The sequence below is a fragment of the Podarcis vaucheri genome, assembly GCF_965113315.1.
Source record: "Podarcis vaucheri genome assembly, chromosome: 2".
In the NCBI taxonomy this organism is placed as follows: Eukaryota; Metazoa; Chordata; class Lepidosauria; order Squamata; family Lacertidae; genus Podarcis; species Podarcis vaucheri.
Genome location: NC_138760.1, coordinates 41,978,342 through 41,993,630, shown reverse-complemented (window position 1 = coordinate 41,993,630; position 15,289 = coordinate 41,978,342). Strand labels below are relative to the sequence as shown.

The window sequence follows — 15,289 nt, the reverse complement described above, 5'->3', positions numbered from 1 at the left end:
TCCAGGGCGGGGGGGGGGGGGCTGAGGTGCACTTTCCAGTGTTGTAACTAGTGAGCCAATAAATGTACATTGCCAACTTACCCTTATGACAGGCATGGCCAAACTTGGCCCTCCAGCTGTTTTGGGACTGCAACTCCCATCATCCCTAGCTAACGGGACCAGTGGTCAGGGATGATGGGAATTTTAGTCCCAAAACAGCTGGAGGGCCGAGTTTGGCCATGTCTGCTTTATGAGATAGATGATGGGGTACAATAGCCTCTTGCCAGGGGATGTAGTGACATCACCTAATAACGTTTGACACATAACATCTATCTTGTATTTACCGTCTGTCAGTATTTGAGAGATATCACGCAGTGATAATTAACACTTGACAGTTGTTAGCATAGGAAATCTACTCACCATTTGGAACTTGCTTAAAATTAAAATATTCCGGAGAGGCCAATGTACTTAAAGCATTACAGGTTTTTTTTTTTGTGCGTGCCCATGTCACCTTAATTTTCTGCTTTGCAAAGCCCTCTAAATCTATTATTGGATACTCCTTTCAGTTCTAGCCCAGCTGGAGGGCTGGACACAGAAGGCATCTCACAACCTGGTGTAAATCTGCAGGCACTCTACAAATAATCTCTTCCACTGAAACTTACCTCACACAAGGGATGCTGTGGATCTAACATTGGCCCAGGAATTGCCAAGGCAGGCAGCATTTTCCCTTCGTGCTTTCTCCCTCTCTCCCCCACAGCGGCCAAGGAGCTGGTTAGCTACATGCCGGCTGACATTGCCCACCTGCTTTGTCTGCCTCCCTAGATGAGATCACTGGGCTTTCTTGTGGCTGTCTCTGTCCCCATTTGTCCTGCTTGCCAGGCAAGTCACTCCAGCTGCATTTGCCAGTCTGTCAGAGAGCTTGCTCATATGCACATGCTGCTGGAGATGATTTAAAAGGGACTTTAGAAGACGGGTATGTCCTACTTGGGTACCGGTAACTGCATTGTTTATCAGGAAAGGATTGGCCCAACCAAGGGTGGGAGATAAGTTCAAAATTCCACACAAAAATGTGTATGTTAGGAGATGTTTGCCCTAAAATGCAGACACAATTTCATGCGGTCTTTTGGTTTTGTTTAAATCACAAATTGCTGCAGAACTGTGGAGAAGGGAACATGCAATTGGAAAAATGAGAAACGGAGAGAACCAACCTGAAGAGGTTTCCCCATCCCTAGTTCTAACTTTGGATCTGAATGGGTCTCCTTTCATCTAGATTGCCCCTTCCTTCCTGAGCAATCTGTGTTTTTTACTTTAAAGGAAGTCATACTTTGTTCAGTGAGGCTCACTTCCTAGTCAGTGTGTTCAGGATTCCAGCCTTTAGAGCAAAGGGTGGGTTCCAGAGAGTGCAAATAGACTTCGGTTTATGCTACCATACTTCTCCTCTCCCATGCAGCTTTGCTCCATCTTTGCTCTAGAAAGTCTGCCAATCCTCTGGAGCAGTTTTTGAGGGTATGTGGAGGCCTGCAGGGACAAGAAATCTTGTTGCATAAGTGGAAGGCTCTTCCACTTGTGTACAGACAGCATTAGATATAACCCGTAGGAAGCTTCTTAGATCAGGTCACACTATTTGTCCATCTTTCCCAATATTGTTCTGACCCTTTGGGTCTCCAGAATCATAGGTAGAGAGGTGTTTTCACATCATCTGCTGCCTGGTCCTTTTTAATGGAAAAGTACAGAATTAACCCTGAGACTTCCTGTGTGTAAAATGTGTGCTGTACATTGAGCTACAGTCCCAGGCATTACTATGGAGTTATAGTTTCTTGTTGTACGGTGGTGCTATTGAATCTAGAGGTCCTGCTGCAACTCTCCCTTCTTTTAGCCAGCTCTCAAGCTTGATAGATGAATCATTTGTCTTTGCTTTGTCTCGTGATGCTTCAACTGGCATTTTTGTTTATTTGGTTAGGGTTTTTTTTTTTTTGGAGCTATGGGGGAACAATCCTTGAAGCAAGCAGCAGGCATTCCTTATCATTATGTATGTCTGTGCAGGGCACAGTGCAAGAACCCTGACCTCATTTTGCAAGTGCAATCAGAGTAATTGTATGCCAGCATTGTGCCCAGCAGCTGAGATTCAACAGATCCAGGTTACACTATTCTCTACTATACCACAGATTTTCCATCTATGAGATATTAAAGAAGGTTGTCTCATGGCTGTCTTTCAACTAGACCAGGGTGGACAAAGGGTAGGTCTGTGTCTACTAGGTAGATGTACAGTAGATCAACAAAGGTGTATGAGACTGACTACCATCGGTTATAGTGGGAACAAAGAGTGTTTCCCCCTTCAAATTTATAGTGTGATCCTAAACATGTCTACTCAAAACTGTTGAATTTAATGGGGCTTCCTCATATGTGACTGAGGTTAGGTTTGCAGCCTGAAATTAAGAAAGTTTGGTGGTGGTAGAAAACAGGAGTAGATTTGTGTGTGAAAGGATAAGGGTGCAAGCTCCAGTTCTGATATCAAAAACAGATTCCTGGCCTCAATTTTTGTAACTATGAAAGGATGGATAGTTGTTCACAAAACAAAGCACAATGGAATTTAGTTATGTTTGATTACTTTTTTTGGTGTCATTCCAGATTACCCTTTGCTCAAACACAATACACCAACAGAGAGATAAAACGCACTCATTATCTGTTGATGCCAACCAATATGTATCTACATGGAATGTAATAGCCTTGGGAGTAACAGTAGGCTGTGCTGGGAAGGCAACAAACTAACTGCACAAGACTAGACAGAGTTTTACTCCATAAGGAGCTTCGGCAACCAAGCGAGCAGAGGTGAACTATTTGCAGCAAAGGTGTTGAAAGGTACCGTGGTGATGACACTTTGCTGTATGTGGGGGATGGGGTGAGGGAGAAGCTGCTCAGCTTCCCTCCTTTACATATTCTGCTAGCACTGCAATGCTCCTCTCTGTGTGTGGGACTGTGGGTGCATGTGTAGGGTCCAGTATGCAGAGAATGACTCTTGGTTCAAACCACCAAGAGAAAATGGCTAGTGTCATGTTTGTGAAGGTTCGTCTGGTGGTCCTTTTAGGGAATAAGTGTGTTTCACTGTATGTCTCTCCCTCTGCATGTATGTGTCTTGTAGGAGAAAAGGCCAGGTCAGGAATGTCTTTGAATTTCTACCTTATACCCTGGACTGAGTGGAAATTAGAGAGTGGTCCTCTGGAAGGTCAGTAGCAGGGTTCTGATGCTAGCACCAGCTGAGTCCTTGCAAAGAGTGCTGGCTGTGAGGAACTGTGTTTTGTACGCTGGCCAACCCTGAAAAAGTTACAAGCCAATCAATTACAGAAATATTATTTGGTCTTCTTCTTATGGCATTTTGAACATCATAACCTCCACCCATTCTTTCTTTCTCATGTACCAAGAAACATTTGACTTCTGAGACTCATTTTTGGTGGTTAGGTTGTTTTTCTTTTTTTGCAAAATGTCCATGGGCATATTGATGTCCAAGTTGAATTCCCCTTCTGTTCTTCCCCGTGGCCCTATAACTTGCCTTCATAGATATATAAATAACTGTGTCCAGAAGGGAAGGAGGTAGAAGTAGAGAAAGCAGGAGCTCTCTGGCCATGCCCGAGTTGGGGTGGTAAAGACAAGATCTTTCAGCTACTCTGCAGTGCTTTCCAGAAACCCTAATTGTAACTTAGCCACATAATAATGTACCCACATCTAAATCTGTCCTCGGACCAGAGCTATTCATGGAGTACAAGTCGAGACTTTTCCTTCCTGTCTCAGGACTGCTGGAACTGGGTCCAGAGAGGAGTGTTTGGGTCCAGAGCAATGTTAAAAAAAAAATATTCATGAGGTCTTCCCTTTTCTGAATCAAGTGTTTCTGCTGTTGTATATTTAGGTTATCATAGCAAAGTTTTATGTTTGTTTAAAAAATATTTTCAATCTGAAGTGAGCAGCTTGTGTGTGAGACAGAGACAAAGACACCTTACTTTGCCTAGTGGGTGTGCCGGCCCTGGCTCCCAGCATCCCTGACCATTGACCATGTTGGTTGGGGCTGATGGTAATTGGAGGTCAACAGCACCAGGAGGGTACCAGATTGGGGAAAGGCACTAGACACTGGAAAACACAGCTGTCTTGCTATTAAATATTTTTTTCCTCATCTCAAAGCAAATTCCTTCTTTCCTGCTCCTTCAAGCAGCATGTCTCAGTGTGCATGAAGGGCCTTGCATAACAGAAAGGCCTGGAGCTATCGAGATAACCTTCAGTCACTCTGTAGCTTTGATGGATAGCCATTCTTATAGGTAGTCAGTAATTGGTGATTAAAAATGTTCCTTGGGAGATAATGTGTGGTATAGGAGGTATGTGGAAGCAGAGTTTAGTATGCAGGATAGATAAAAAAAAGTTTATAGTTTTAAAAGCATCCATCCAAGTTCCTAGGAAGTAATAGGCTCAGGCAGGATATTCCATGGGTTTTCTGCTCAACAGCAGTTCAGCCAGAGGGGAACTATTCTTAATGAAAGTTGCAGACCAAAACTCCAGAAACTAAAACTCTGAATATAACAAATGAATATATGCTCGTAAACTCCCAGAGATGGCAGCTCCCCTTACAATATGTTTCTTTACAATGTTATCATTAAAAATATTCCGGGGTGCTAGACAACAGGTTTTTTATTCCCCCTCCCCTCAAATTCAGCTCATTATTTTGGGGGAGGCGGGGAGACTAATCACCTGGGAAAACTTTGAAAATTTAAATTGCCTAATAATGGGGCATCTGCTACTGGATCTTAGCACTTTATTATATTGGTTATCAATAGTTAAAGCATTCCACATGGGTGATCTCTGTGCTCCTGACTGATGGCTTGCCACAAAAATCTTAAGAAAGTAAGTAAATATACCAGAAAATATGTGCCAGTTATCCTACTAGAGTTTTGTTTGATTACTGGTGTACCAATTAAAATACCGCAGGCAGCATGCAGTGGCAGACTTCGGGCTCTCAAATTTCAGCAGCGCTCTGTGCGAAACTAAAAGTTGCTGGCCGTCCCCCCCCCCCAATCTCTCGTGCTCCGTTCTACAGCATTGTTGTGGCGCCTCCTGCACCCAATGCAGCCGCATCTGTCACGCTACCCTAAAAACACCTGTAAGACCTCTGCCTTTCAAAGTAGCCCAAAGGTAGCCAACATGGCATCCTCAATATTTTATTGGGCTTCAGATTCCCATCATCCGTAGCCAATGTGGTCAGTGGTCAGAGATGAAGGGAACTGTAGTCTAACAACACCAGGAGGGGACTAGCCATGTAGTAGGCAATGCTGGGCTAGTTGAACCAATTGCCTGACCTGCTCTAAGGAAGTTTCATAAGTGCAGATACTGTGTATGTCATGTGTGGTGCATGGTGCTTGGACCAATGAGAACACTGCATTCCTTGGAATTGCTGTGTTCATTGTCTGTACACTGTGGATAATCCCAGCATCCAGCCTGGGATTCCCTTACACTTCCTGCATTTCTGAAGCTGCTCAGAATATCCAAAGCTGTCTGAGCTTGGCTGCCTGCATAATGGATGCTTTATTTGTCTCTCTGTTGCGAGCACTGCCCTTGTTGCTTTGGAAAGGACTTCTGAGCATGAAAGACAAGGTCTGTCCAAACCGAAGTTTCGAGCCTTTAATTGGATTTTGCTTTTCTTCCTGTCCCCACACCCCATCCAAGAAAAAGCTTTCCATGTCAGCAGCTAAAGATGGTGGCTGGCTGGGCTGAAAGTTAATGAAACTTATATGCAAATGTTTATCTGTGCAGAAAGATCATAGAATCATAGAATCATAGAATCATAGAGTTGGAAGAGACCACAAGGGCCATCGAGTCCAACCCCCTGCCAAGCAGGAAACACCATCAGAGCACTCCTGACATATGGTTGTCAAGCCTCTGCTTAAAGACCTCCAAAGTAGGAGACTCCACCACACTCCTTGGCAGCAAATTCCACTGTCGAACAGCTCTTACTGTCAGGAAGTTCTTCCTAATGATTAGGTGGAATCTTCTTTCTTGTAGTTTGGATCCATTGCTCCGTGTCCGCTTCTCCGGAGCAGCAGAAAACAACCTTTCTCCCTCCTCTATGTGACATCCTTTTATATATTTGAACATGGCTATCATATCACCCCTTAACCTCCTCTTCTCCAGGCTAAACATGCCCAGCTCCCTTAGCCGTTCCTCATAAGGCATCGTTTCCAGGCCCTTGACCATCTTGGTTGCCCTCCTCTGGACACGTTCCAGTTTGTCAGTGTCCTTCTTGAATTGTGGCGCCCAGAACTGGACACAGTACTCCAGGTGTGGTCTGACCAGAGCAGAATACAGTGGCACTATTACTTCCCTTGATCTAGATGCTATACTCCTATTGATGCAGCCCAGAATTGCATTGGCTTTTTTAGCTGCCGCGTTACACTGTTGGCTCATGTCAAGTTTGTGGTCAACCAAGACTCCTAGATCCTTTTCACATGTACTGCTCTCAAGCCAGGTGTCACCCATCTTGTATTTGTGCCTCTCATTTTTTTTGCCCAAGTGCAATACTTTACATTTCTCCCTGTTAAAATTCATCTTGTTTATTTTTGCCCAGTTCTCTAATCTGTCAAGGTCGTTTTGAAGTGTGATCCTGTCCTCTGGGGTGTTAGCCACCCCTCCCAGTTTGGTGTCATCTGCAAATTTGATCAGGATGCCCTTGAGTCCATCATCCAAGTCGTTGATAAAGATGTTGAATAAGACCGGGCCCAAGACAGAACCCTGTGGCACCCCACTAGTCACTAAAATGTAAAAAAGATACATTTTTTATCTTTAGTTTTTTTTAAAAAAAAATATCTGAACTCTCCTGTGAGTTTTGCAAGAGGTTAGCTCCATCCAAAACATGTAGACAGAATATAGCAAATCACTCTCTCTCACACACATATTTTATACCTTCAAGCATCTCCCATTCTCAAATTGAAAGAAAACATACTGAAAAGAAAGAATAGCTTTATAAGGACTTCCCCACAACTTTGCCTTTGCTTGGAGGTACTTGGAATAGGGTATATTCCTGGCACACTGCTATTTATTTATTTTTTAATATCTTGCCATTCTCCCACTGCAACACCCAAGGCAGCTCACAGCATAAATTAAGGGCATATCCACACTTAGCTTTTGTCCTGCTCTTTCCAGGCACAGGTCTGTGCTTTAAAACTCCAAGTCCAAGCACACTCTCTTTTTGTCCAAGAGCTTTCTCTGTGAAAAGCCACTCTTTAAATCGCAGTTCGGGTTTTCTGTGGATTGCTGTTTGCTCCAGTTCAGCTTTAAAGAGTGGGTTTTTGCAGGGAGAGCTCCGGGGCAAAGAGAGAGAGTGTGTTCTGACACAGAGCTTTAAAGTGCTTGGAAGGTGCAGAGGAAAGGCAACTGTGAATAAGCCGTTAGACAGCTACAACTAAACATACACTATACATATTAAAAAGTAACTCCATTAAAGGCAGTACTGGACGCATCTAAAAGCACAACATGCAGCCTCAGAAGACCCTGCCTCAAAAGTCTGTCAGAACAGAAAAGTCTTTGCTTGCCAGCAAAAGGAAACAGAGAGGGCACCAGCCTAGCCTCCTGTGGGAGGGAGTTCCACAATCCAGGAGCAGCCACCAAGAAGACCCTCCCTCATGGCTTCACCAAACATCCCTATGAAGGTGCCAAGACCAAGAGAAAGGTGTTCCCCGAAAGCCCCAAAGCCTGGGCAGGCTCATATAGGGAGATTCAGTCCATCCAATAGCCTGGACCCAAGCTGTATAGGCTTTGCAGGTCATAAGCAGCTCTTTGAATCATGCTCAGAAATGGCCTGGGGAGTGATAACAAGGAGTTTCTGTTCTCCCTGTAATCAGCTGCATAGCACACCACTATATCACACTACTGCTATATAACACACATTGGAGCCTGAGCAGGCCACGTAGCCTTGTCTTCTGTATTATACAGTTCAATGAAAAATCCAGAGTTTCTTACCATGTATGGAAAGACATAGCTTCTTGCTTAGCTGTCTAATCCTGCAAGATGACTGTATAAGAGATTGTAGGCAGAAAGGGGCATCCAGAGTTGCACCGTCAGATATGAAAGACATTAAACAAGCCTTCCTGTGTCAGAGTATTTGAAGGGATCCTATAATTACTCAAGGTTTAGAAGGAGTGACTGAGTGCCTGCTGCTGTGTTTCCTACTTTTTTTCTCCGAAGGGACAACATTGGTTGGAATGCATTTGTCTGATCCCACATGCCACTTCCTGTCCTGCTCACCCACCCCCAGTAACCAGAATGCCATATTTAGCAGACATGTGGGGAAAGCACATATAAGTTCAGTGCCTGCCTGCCTATGGAGGGTGCAGCCCAAAAGGCAGAATTCTTAGCTGCTTCTCCAGCTTCATGGGAAGATGATTCATCTGTCCTAATAATCTGGGGATGGAAATGAATCACCAGATAAATGCAGACCAGCAATGTCATGCGCTTATAAGAGAGAGAGAGAGAGAGAGAGAGAGAGAGAGAGAGAGAGAGATATGTCATTTGGGGGATGTAGTCAAGCCATACTCATTCTCCATGATGCAAAATTATTCCACTTAGTCAGCATGGGTCAAGCAGGCTGGAACAGCACATCTAAATTTGGAGTCCAGGCCCTGGGAAGGATATTCTCAAACATGGGAGGGCTCTAGAGGAAGCCGTGACAGCTGTGCAGATAGACAAGCACTTGGAAGGACAGTTTTAATGTAACCCCAAGGCATGCTTCTCAAGCATCCTTTGTTGTGAGGTATGTCCCAAGTGTTGCAGAAGTCTGCCTGACCTAAGAAGATCAGTGAATGGGGAATCTCTAGTCCCAGGGTGTGGTCTTAAGGCACATGAGGCTATGCAAGTCTGGGTTTGGTCAGTGCCTAGACAGGAGACCACCAGGGAATCACCTGCACCTGCTACTCTGGGTTCCATGAAGGAATAAATGTGAGATGCAGGAGGCAGTGATGGCTTTAAAATGGATGACTTTAGAAGAGGATTAGATGGCGGCTATGTTCTGCCTCCACTGTCAGAGGTAGCATGCCTCCAAACAGCAGTTGTTGGGAATTGCAGGGTGCTGTTGCACTTGTGTCCAGCTTGCAGGCTTCTCACAGGAATCTGGTTGACTCCTGTGTGGACAGGATGCTGAAGTAAATGGGCCATTGGTCTGATCCAGCAGAATTACCTTATGTTCATAAATAAATAGAAATAAATAAATCTCAGTTCGGCCATGAATTCATGTGTAATGTGAGGATAATACACCTGTGCCCCAGACCTTGCAGTTGTATTTGCAAATGTTATGTTGACAATAAGACAAAGGGTGGGTTCGTAAGGCTCCCAGTTTATGGTTGAGCTACATGTGGGTGAGAAGTGCAAAATGAGTCTCTGGCTTACACACCTATCCTGGAAGCATGTGTGGCAGGCAGGCAGTACATGAACTGAGCAAACATACATTCTGCATCACACATGTTCTGCATGCAGTCTATGGGTGCATAAAATTTCCTCCGAGTCCCACAACCCACTGCATATATAAAACAGGTCTTTCTCCTGTTGGCATCTGTCTGTCTTGAGAGACAATGGAATTCACCTCCAGGAGTGAAGTCAAACAGCTGCATTAGAAGCACCAAAGTGACCTTCCATGGTGCAAGCCTGGGCTGTGTATGGAGTCCTTGGGCTGTCCAGATGACACGACTGCCCTCTCAGCCTCACTGATGTGGTCCAAAGGAAAGCAGGGCAATATGTTTGGTGCCAGCATGGCTGCCGGTGTTTCCAGAAAGAGGTGTACAAGGTGCTATTCAACCGTCTTAGGGAATCCACTCAGGATTTGTGTCAGGTTTACTGCACTGTAATAGTCAAAGTGGTGGATTTTATTGGATGAATGGCATGGACACAGGGATGGGGCACCTGCAGCCCTCTGGATGTTTTTGAACTCCTACTCTCATCTGACCCAGCCAGCATGGTCAATGGACAGGAGTGATGAGAGCTGTAGACCAGCAACCACTGGATGGTCATAGGTTCCCCACCTTTGGACTAATGGCTTTGGAGGCTCCTTCTTCTCTTTACTGGAAACTGGACTGGGAGATCTGAAGAATACTTTCAGGCTCAGCAGCTTGTGGGCCTGGCAACATTTGTTTCCACAGGAGTGCTTTCTAGAGTGTTTCCAGTGCAGGCCCATTTGTTAGCATTGGCTATCTGTGCAGAATTTATGTGGAGGCAGCGCTATGAATAGGACTGGCAGGAATCTGGTTGCTTGCTAATGGCCGCTTCCTGAAACTCCACATGCATGACCATTGACATATTGCAATCAACCTACTCGTTTTTTAAAAACTTCCTGGAGAGATGTTGGTTGACCAAACCCTGGAGCTGAAAGGGACAGTCTAGCCCAGCCTGCACAACTTGGGACCTAGCAAGCCAAATGCAGCCCACTTAGCCATGTATGGCAGCCTGCCAGCAGCTCAACAACCTCCTGGCAGTAGAGCCAGGAATTTTCTCAAGCTCTGGGTGATCTGCATTTGGCTTGGTAAGTCACAAGTTCTGCCAGCTTGATGCAGTCCAGCCATGCACCCAAAAGGCATTTCCACCCACCCACCAGCAATCCAAACCACACCTTCAGTTTTGCGGCCAGGAGATGCTGCAAAAACTGTGCTATGGCCCCCTCTTGTTGGGTAGACCAGGGATGAATGATGGCTAAGCTCAAGGCATGGGTGGGCTGCCTTGATGGGAAGAGATGCTAAATGAGCACATCCTGTTGCTGTAAATAACCCATTGCAGACCCGCCCTGACAGCTGCAAAGAAGTCCAAGTCCATTCTCTGGTAGGCATTGCAAGGGGGGATGCCCATGCCAGCACCCTCCCAAGTCATAGCAACAATTTAATAAACCAGCTGTGATACCCCACCTTGTTGGTGAGCTCACTGTGACCATTCCATTTAATTTCCACCCTGGTTGGTTGCTTTGCCAGCACAGACTTCATCACCTTGAGTTTTTGACAGGGGCTCCTGGAGATCCAGCCTTTTCCCTCTACGCTCTTCCACCACCACCACCCCATCACTGGCAGAGATTTTTCAGCCTCTCAGTTACAGGCCAGCTGTAGGAGCCCCATCTCTCTGTTGGCAAATGTGACAAGGGAAGGTCCAGTTCCTCATGCCAAGGCAACACAGCAGCTCCTTGCCAAGACTGAGTAGGAAGCCTCTTCACTGGAGACAGCAAACATGTGCCGTAATCCTTCCTAGTAGCTAACAGCCTGTGATTCTCTCTCTCTCTCTCTCTCTCTCTCTCTCTCTCTCTCTCTCTCTACTGAGGAGTGAAGTCAGCCTTCATCAGCAGAATAGTTTGTGTATAATTTGACCCCCCCCAAAAAAAAACCAATCACAAAACCTCAGACCAGGCTGGATGGAGGAATCAGCTGGCTTCTGGAGCTACGAAGTGCTTTTTAAGCCAAAAAAGTAAGGGAGGAGGAGAAACGGCAGCAGAATTAAGCATGGAGAAATCAGGAGAGACTTTTTAGCAGCTGGCGGAGAGTTGCTTGCTTTGTTCCAAGGAGCCAAGTTGCAGAGCATCTCCCAGCTAATATTAAATGACAAGTCAAGAGAGCGGCAGCCTTGTCCTGGAAATGTACGCACTGTGCCTTTAAGACTGTCTTGCGGGTGAACTGAGTTTCTCAGTTTAGCCCTGCACGTGGCAGAATATATTTTTTTCGAGTTGGGGGGGGGAGAGAGAAATCACATTGAATTTCTCTCTTTTTTCCTGGGTCATGCCTTTGGCACCTTCTTTATTCCTCTCTCTCTCTTTATTTCAACGAGACAAAGCTACTTCAGTTTGGAGCACAAACATATGATCAGCACATGGAAATGTGGTAATCTGGGTGCATTCGTGATTGCAGCCGGTTGAAGAAATTAGACTAAAAACATTTTTTGAAGAAGAAGAGGAGGAGGAGGAGGAGAAGGAAAGCTGGGGGAAAGCAACAGGGAGAGTGGTTAAAAAGTACAATTTGGGACAGGCGGATGCTGAATACATCTGGTCGGGATGGAGAGGGACCGGATTACAGGTGAGTGCTGGAGTCATTTGATAGGGTGTGTGTGTGTGTGTGTGTGTATTTCTGTCTTTCACCCCCACTTTCACCCATTGCCCCTTGTGGGTTCTTCAGCTTCATTGGAAGCAGATCAGCCAACCTCTCTTATTTCACTCCAGCATTCTATAAGTTGCATTTCTTTAACTCTGCCTTCCCCTAACCATTTTTATGGTCTGCACATAGATGTTGTTGCTAGAGAAGTAGCAAGGGTCAAAACGGTTTTCTGGATCTGGATTTCATTTGATTCTTACCCCTACTTCATCCCCACTCCCCTTCTTTTCCAGTTTTTGGGTGAATTTTCAAGGGAAGAGAATGAATGCAGAGCCTGTTAAGTGTGAATTTGGGCAGTTGGTGGTGGTGGGGAAGCTTGGAGAACTGGGGCGGGGGCTATCCCAGCTCTGGCTGGAGGATGCCTTTATATTCTGGATGTTGGCCGCTCAGTTTGTTTGCCTGTGTGTTGTGGTTTAGCGCTGCCTTTCGTGCCAAAACTTGTGTGAAAAGGCAGGAGCTTCCACCCGCTCTTTATCCTCTGGAAATGTTTGTATTGCTCCCTGGAGAGATTTAGTTGCTGGGCAAGGGGGTTTCTCGTTGCTAGGATAGGGTGTCCCGGGTGCGTGCGTATTCCCTGTGTAGGTAGCATAACCCTGGAAAATGAAGGTTAATTCAGTACGGTTGCTGCAGATATTTCTCTCTGCACTGCCTCATTTTACAGGCAATTTACTTTTGGGCAAGAGCACACCATGCTGGAAAATGGGGTTTAAAGTTTAAGATGTCTTTGTGCTGCTGATTTAATCAAAGAAGTGTTTCAGCCTCAATCCCAAATGATGTGCAGTTCCTCAAGACACTTAGCATAGCAGGAAGGGTCATAGTCAGTGGTAGAGCATTTGCATTGCATCCAGAAGAACCCCAGGTTCAAACCCTGACATTTCCAGGTAGGGCTGGGAAAGAATCCCCGTCAAAATCCCTGGAGAGCCCTTGCCAGTTGCTGTAGGCCATGTTGAGCTAGAGGGAACAATGGCATGACCCAGTGAAATGTAGCATCCTTAATATGTAAATTGAATGCCTGGGTGGATCTACAATGAAACTAATGAAGCTTAAGCTTCAGGGCCCCTAATTCCAGAGGGGCCCCAGAAGCGACTTTAGTCCATATTGTTTAATTTTTTTTGGATCTAGTAGACCCAATTTGAATTGCATGATTATTATGATTTGCTTGCATATATTTCAACAATCTTGAAGTTTGAGGGTCAGTAAAGGTGATGTAAGAGATGCGGGTGGCGCTGTGGGTAAAACCTCAGCGCCTAGGACTTGCCGATCGTATGTTCAGCGGTTCGAATCCCCGCGGCAGGGTGAGCTCCCGTTGTTCGGTCCCAGCTCCTGCCCACTAGCAGTTCGAAAGCACTCTTAAGTGCAAGTAGATAAATAGGTACCGCTTTATAGCGGGAAGGTAAACGGCGTTTCCGTGTGCTGCGCTGGTGCTGGCTCGCCAGAGCAGCTTTGTCACGCTGGCCACGTGACCCGGAAGTGTCTCCGGACAGCATCTTAAGCGAGATGGGCGCGCAACCCCAGAGTCGGACACGACTGGCCCATATGGGCAGGGGTACCTTTACCTTTACTTTTAAAGGTGATGTAAAGGTATGGTGATCTGTTGTGGAACAATCCAACTGAAGAAGACAACAGTGGTTTCCCAGACCTCATCCCAGACCCCAGTTCAAACTACAGGGCCCACCAAAATGTAGGTCTACCACTTTGGGCCATATCTTGTTACTGAAGCCTGAAGCCGCTTGGTCACATCATTATCCATTCTCAACTGTTAGCAGGTGGTTGAAAGCCATAATTCCTCTTTGTAGTTATTCGTTGTGGTGGTTTTGCAGTTAACAGAAATTTAGAGATTGTTATTTTTTTAAAGCACCATGAAACAGAGTTGTTGAAGTTCAGAAATGTTTCTGCAGCAGAGGAGGTGGAGGCAAAGGCATGCCACTGTGTGGTATAGTATAGATAAGGGATTGGACCATAAACCAGGATGTTTCTCGCTGAAATCTCATCTCTGTCATGAACGGGTACCATCTTCTGCAGTATAGGGAGAATAATATTGGCCAGTCTAACCAAATTCAGGGCTTGGACATCACGGGTCACATGCCAAAGCCCAACGCTGACCAAACTCCCTGGCTCTGAGTCACCTGTCACCCTGCTCACCCCCATGTGTGGCCACTGCCTGCTCATGTGCTTGACTTTCTCCCTTGGTTGTCAGGTGCAAAAGAGGACGGGTGTGTGTGTGTGCTCCTGCACCTTTAATAGTTGTGTTGAACAGGCTTCCTTAGCAGGAGGACATTGTCATGTAAAGCTGAAATACCCTCTTCCACATTAAAGGATTGATGGTGTTGAGGAAGTGGGGATCCTCTGAGGGCCCTCCCCCACCCCCACCCAAACAAAAAACAACAACCCTGGGCCTAGAGCCAGCACTGACAGAGTTGTGGTAAGAATTACTGAGGTAATTCTGTCAAGTGCTTTGAACAGCCTGAAGCAGGGCTGAGGAAGCTCTGTGTGGACTAGAACTAACCTCATTCCTGACCATTGCTAGGGTGGCTGGAGCTGATGTGAGTTGGTGTTCAATGATATCTGGAGGGCCATAGATTAGCCACCTCAGTTCTAAAACACTGTGTATGCCTCTGTGTGTGTGCGTGCACACACACACACGCCATTTTGATTATGTAACTTTGTCCCTGAATCTTCAGAGCAGAAGTTATCTCATGAAGAAACACCCACTGCCCATACTCAGGAAGAGTGTTTTGTCATAGCCTGATTTCCATTTGCCTCAGCATTAGTGTTGCTTTGACCCTTCCTTCCCAGAAAGAACATCTGTGTGCTAGAAATGACTATATGGCCTTGAATTTAGCCACATTGGCTAGCTCAGGCTGTCCTCATTGCTTTTGGGAAAAGCTGGGTGTGCCTGGTATTCTTCTACTACTTCTTGCAGACAAGAAAGCTGTAGCCTTGTGTCAAAATGACTTCCTTTTTTTAAAAAAATGTGTCTGATAGCCAAGCAAAGAACATGCTGCCACCTTCTAGCCCCCCAAGCCCATGCCTGTTCCTGAATTTATTCACCTGGCATGACTGAAGTAGAAGCTGGGAAGCTGTATGGCTATCTTGGGCGTTCCTGGCTTTAGCTGTTGGGCATCCACACTGGAAGCAAAACCACATGTCCTAGAGAAAACCACCAAGTG

The 15,289-nt window shown here is 45.8% G+C and overlaps 1 protein-coding gene across 2 annotated transcripts in view; it reads left to right on the top strand.

The window, feature by feature from the left end:
• Window positions 1-15,289, top strand: part of SEPTIN9 (septin 9) — a 216,908-nt gene that overhangs the window by 40,977 nt on the left and 160,642 nt on the right. The window contains exon 1 of one of the 2 annotated variants that reach the window (XM_082203941.1): window positions 11,385-12,044. The exons of the other annotated variant lie outside the window; for it this stretch is intronic. Coding sequence (XP_082060067.1) covers window positions 12,023-12,044 — 22 coding nt within the window. The 5' untranslated portion in view covers window positions 11,385-12,022. Of the gene's footprint in view, window positions 1-11,384; window positions 12,045-15,289 lie in introns of those variants that run through there. 2 annotated transcript variants of the gene reach the window in all.